At 34.9% G+C, this 5,823-nt stretch overlaps 1 protein-coding gene across 1 annotated transcript in view; it reads left to right on the top strand.

Moving 5' to 3' along the window:
• The window catches only part of LOC111803409, a 13,126-nt gene extending 7,556 nt beyond the window's left edge, over positions 1-5,570 (top strand). Inside the window, exon 2 of the mRNA XM_023687791.1 lies at positions 4,957-5,570. Within this exon, the coding sequence (XP_023543559.1) occupies positions 4,957-5,351 (395 nt within the window). The 3' untranslated portion in view covers positions 5,352-5,570. The remainder of the gene's footprint in view (positions 1-4,956) is intronic.
• Positions 5,571-5,823: the final 253 nt, after the last annotated feature.

Below are 5,823 nucleotides of genomic sequence, written 5' to 3' on the forward strand. Positions count from 1 at the left end.
AACCCAAATTTTTCTTATTGGTTCACGTGATCCAGACCTTATCTCACCTTAATTTCATTATGAAATCTCTTTATTTTATACCTCTCAAGCCAAAGAATCTTTTTTGAACCACAATTTTGTGTTTGAAGCTCTTGGTTCTTTACCCATTTTCGATCCGATTATAAAGTTTATAAGGCAGAACGATACATGCCTCTTTAGCTTCTAATTTCTTCACGAAAGCTTTTCTTCTTATTGCCACGAAACTGTTGGTATCTATAAATACGTGTTTAATGGACCGTGGGCAAAGAATTTGCAGTTTTTCCATAATTCATCCATTTTAAACTCATTTTTGATGTCTCGATCCTGACTTCTTTTGTCTTTGTGGTCATCATGAAATTCATTCTTGACTTCCTAGAAAGTGAATGAAACTTCTTTGGAGGGATGAACTTTCTTGTAGCTTCTAATTAGAATTTAAAAAATTTCTTCCTTCTTCAACCATGAAACTTAAATTGGGGAAACATGTTTATGCTACTTTCCGCTCTTGAATCATACATGAAACTTGTAAAGGAACTTACTTAGGAGTTGACTTGAGGCTAATTGATGGAGACCCACTTCTTAATATAGAAGCTAGATTGGCTTGATTCAATCAATCTCCCACTTCTATTCTTGTCCTAAATGATCCTCCACACATTGGCTTGATTCAATCAATCTCTAGCTTCTATTCTTGTCCTAAATGATCTCCACACTTCTTCGTGGCCGTTCGGGCTTCGCGTTTCAAGTTCGTTATCCTAATCGTCTCCTCTTCTCCACCGGAAACCTGGCCCCTTCTTCGATCTTATCTCGAGCTTTGCTCCTCGGCTCCCTATAGCTCCAGCCGTTGGCTGTAATAGCTTGTTTAGGCTTTCTTTCCTTTATTAGTAAAGGGGGCGCGGGCATTCGCGGAGTCCGTGCCTTACGTCAATTTTGAGGAATGTGTGAAAAGAGTAAGCTTAGAACCGTAGATTTCCATAATTTATAGATCAAACATTCGATGAAAAATTCTCTCCATTAGCCATTTGTAGACTTTATCTTTGAATTCTTACTATTGAATTTATAGCCCATCGTATATAATGATTTTTGGTGACGTAGATAGTTAAATTTTCCTAAACTTTGAAGTTTATCTGATCGGTCCATTCTTGAAATTTTGATAATTTTTCACTTTTTCAATATTTTATTTCAAAAGATGCAAAATTTTCTAAAAATTCCTTACTCCTTGTTCTTGAACATCTCTATGATTTTCCATATTGAGTTTAAATTCCAAAAATGACTTTTTTCCTTTGATCACTCACCTAACTGAGTTAGGAATTTTCCTAAAAAAAAATGACTCAACTAACTCGAGTTTGGATTTTTCTAAAAGAAAAAACATAAAATAACTCAAAAGTGTGAACCATGTCAATTTAGTTTGAATTTAAAAAGGAGACAATGATGAAGATGTGTTTAGTAGAAGTTTCAAATCTGAGAGGATAATTTAAATTTGATAATGTCTTATTTAGAAAGCTATATTTAATTATTAACGTAAACGTTAATAAATTCCGTACACATATCTGTCTTAATTTTTATTTTCGATAATAAATTCGTAAGGTAAAAGCTTGAAATATTAATAAATATTTTGGTGAAAGTAGTTATGCATCTAATGACATTAAACAGAGTGTACAAAGCCTTAATTAAGTGAGGGACGAATTAAAAGGAAAGATGAAATACACCAACTATACTTTTAATTGTACTTTTCTCGTAATATAGTTTTCTTTCCCCGGATTACAGATCTAATGGAGCGGAAAATGTGGGAGGGAGTAGAGAAAAAAATCCGTATGAACCTTTAAACTATATGTATCGACCATTTCAAAAACATTTTCTAACGGTTGGAATGATATCCACTAGACCATGCTTCGATTATCTTAGTTTGCCTCATTTTACTAAAATTAATCTCTCGATATGTATTAGTTACGTTTTATCTTCTTTTTTTCGTTTATGTATCCGTTCTTGTTAATTCTACACAATTACTTTTCCTCGTACCTTTTGAGACGAAAAGATAAAACATTATTCTATGTTTAAAAAACATAAAATGAGGTATTGCTTTGTTTAGTGTCTTCGGATGACATACTGAATACATTATTGATTTGATAGTTTTTATCTCCAAGTCTAATTCTAGCCGACAGGTCTAGGTATTAATTTTATCTTCCCAACTACCTCATTTAATGTCGGCTTTGAATCATATTACTATATAGTTCTCCGCTTTGATTTATTGGTCTAAGTTCTAAAATTTATCTATAAATAGCCATTCTCGTTTTAATTTTAAAGCACACCCACCGAGAGTGAAAACTTGCTAATAAAAATCAAGAAAAAGGAGAAAATGGTGCTCCCGAGGTACGTGGCTTTCAAATCCAAGGCAGATGACTTGTATTTGAAGTACGTAAAAGAAGATGTTCAAATTCATGGATACATCAAGTACGGTGCACATAATGTGGTGACCCCTCACACAAAGTATGAAGTGGAGCCTGCTAAAGTTGGCAAAGGCTACGTGAATATCAGGTGTTGTTACAACAACAAATATTGGGTTTGTCCTTCAATCAACACTCGATATGTGGTTGCAGTAGCTGATGAACCAAATGAAGATCAATCCAACTGGGCGTGTACGTTGTTTGAACCCATCTTTGATCCGGATCATCAAGCCTATCGAATTAAGCATGTCTACTTTGGATACAATACATGTAGTTGGAGGGATGGCCTAGCTCGGGACAGGTGCTTGTATATGGGGTATTCAACTCCAGACGCCAACCTCTGCGATCTTCATGTTGCTATTGATTGGGAATCATTCTATGTTTTACCCAAATATGTTGCATTTAAAGGTGACAATGGAAGTTACCTTCAGGCATGCTGGTTTCAAGGCCTTCCATATCTACAATTTTCTGCTGATGATATTGGAGATCCAAAAGTGGGAAACGAAGTTTCAACAACAAATGATGGAAATGTTCGCATTAAGTCAAACCACTTTGGAAAATTATGGAGACGGAGTCCAAATTGGATTTGGGCAGATTCAAATGACACCAGTGGAAATAACAAAGATACATTATTTTGGCCGGTAAAAGTTGATAACAAGTTTGTGGCGCTTCGTAATTTGGGTAACAATTATTTTTGTAAGAGGCTCACAACGGAGGGTAAGACAAATTGTCTTAATGCTGGTGTCCCCACCATCACTAAGGAAGCACGCTTGGAGATACAAGAGTTGGTTCTTTCGAGAAGCATCTATAATGTCATATTTCATCTTTTGGATGCACGAATTTATGGACAACATGTCATCACCATGGCCAACGGAGATGCTAGCAATAATTCCAGTAAAGAAAACACTATAGATATGAAGCTCCGTTACGAGATTTCTGAGAGTAATACATGGTCTTCCACTGTTTCTGCTAAACTCGGTGTACAGACAACAATTCAAACGGGTATTCCACTGATTGCAGAGGGAAAAATTGAAATGTCTGCGGAGTTTTCTGGTGAATATACATGGGGTAAAACGAAATCAAAATCATCTGAGATAGAGACCGTTTACACTGTAACCGTGCCACCCATGTCTAGGGTGAGAGTGAGTCTACTCGCAACAAAAGGTCAATGCGATGTCCCATATTCGTATACTCAACGTGACACTCTTATGAATGGGGACCAAGTGACTAATTATTACGATGATGGAATTTATACGGCCGTCAATTGCTACAACTTCAAATATGAGACTAAGCAAGAGCCGCTGTAAGGTGTTTGCTTTGCGCTGGTATAAGTATTTGGGTTGACACCAATCATTCTCTCTTAGTTATAATCTAGGAGGTTGGCTTTAAATAAGGTTAACAACCATCATAAATAAGATCGGTGGATCCCCAAATATGATCTTTTATCGTTTATATGTTCTCTATTGTCACAATAGTGACAAAAAATTACCGTCTTATTTTCATTGCAATATATGTATCGTGTAAGAAATTTCCTCTGAACCTTTCATCTTAAGGCTAAATACTTAAAATTTTAAATATTTCATAAATAATTTGTTCAAAATCAAACGTTTCAAATGCAATAAATTCGAACATATAAAAATAGTCCCATAAGAATTTTTATAAAATAAAATCAAATTTCAAACTTGAGATAGAACTACAAAAATAATAAAAAATTTCATAACATATGGGATCAAATTGGTTGACACCTAATTTTAAAAAGAGTGGTTATGCATTAATGAACTCTCCAAGTCTTTACTAGATTTACAATTTTCATCACATTTTTATTGGACTAATTTTAGAATTTTTTTTTCATATTTATTTATAATTTTTTAGCGTGCAAAGTAAAACGTGCCCAATTTTTATTTCTCACAATGAATTCATGGGTACAAGTTCGAAACAATAATAAATCTTTTGGTGAAAGTAGATATGCATTTATTGACGTTAAAACACCTTAGTGTAAAAATTCTTAATTACACGTAAATATGAGTTTACCACGTGCAAGGACCACTCACCTAAGGCAAGAGAGTCGCGCTAGCTGTGTGACACATGGCACACGCTAGTTGGATGGTTCAAATCCTATGACGTGCGTTTAATTCTCGGAAGCGTAAGAACTTTATGATTATTCTCATAACGACATGTAGCGCATTCTCATTGGCATGCTTGAGCAACATGCGTGTCGTCGTTAGTGCTGTTGGATCAACATGCGCGTTCTCAGACTAGTAGTGGGATGTATTCTAGCCGTTGATTCTGCAGGAGGTGGTGCAACTTGGAGCGGTCCAGCTTGAGGAGGTGCAGTTGTTTCTGTCCTAGTTACTGAACCTTCTTGAGGTGGGCTCTCTTTAGCCTCTCCTCTTCCCCTACCTCTAATAGGGTGTCGTCCCCTTTCTCGTCTTCCTCTTCCACGTCGTCTGGGTGAATGGTTCTAGAAACTAAGATAATTCTATTTAAGTCTATCTTATAGATATGAAGCTCCGTTACACGATTTCTGAGAGTAATAAATGGTGTTCCACTGTTTCTGCTAAAGTCGGTGTACAGACATCAATTCAGACGGGTATTCCACTAATTGCAGAGGGAAAAATTGAAATGTCTGCCGAGTTTTCTGGCGAATATACATGGGGAGAAACTAAATCAAAATCATCTGAGATAGAGACCGTTTACACTGTAACTGTGCCACCCATGTCTAGGGTGAGAGTGAGTCTACTCGCAACAAAAGGTCAATGCGATGTCCCATATTCGTATGCTCAACGTGACACTCTTATGAATGGGGACCAAGTGACTAATTATTACGATGATGGAATTTATACTGCCGTCAATTGCTACAACTTCAAATATGAGACTAAGCAAGAGCCGCTGTAAGGTGTTTGCTTCGCACTATTATAAGTATTTGGGTTGACACCAATTAATCTCTCTTAGTTATAATCTAGGAGGATTGGCTTGAAATAAGGTTATCAACCATTATAAATAAGATTGGTGGAACCCAAATATGATCTTTTATGGTTTATATGTTCTCTATCATCGTCATGGTGACTATAAATTACTGTCTTTTTCATTGCAATATATGTATTGTATAAGAAATTTCCTCGTCTATAAATATTAAAACTTTAAATATTTCATAAATAATCGTTTAAAAAATCAAATAAAATGTTTGGATATAAAAAATAGACTCATAAGAGTTTTAAAAAACAAAATAAAATTTTAGATCTAAAAAAGTGTTTAAAAGTTAAAACATATTTTCATTGTTTTTAAAGGGCATTAATACATTTAAATTTTTAGAAAATAATTCAATTTTATTTTTTAATTTTTATTATGTTTTATGTATGAACAAAAA

The sequence above is a fragment of the Cucurbita pepo genome, chromosome LG10 (genome assembly GCF_002806865.2).
Source record: "Cucurbita pepo subsp. pepo cultivar mu-cu-16 chromosome LG10, ASM280686v2, whole genome shotgun sequence".
NCBI classification, from domain to species: Eukaryota; Viridiplantae; Streptophyta; class Magnoliopsida; order Cucurbitales; family Cucurbitaceae; genus Cucurbita; species Cucurbita pepo.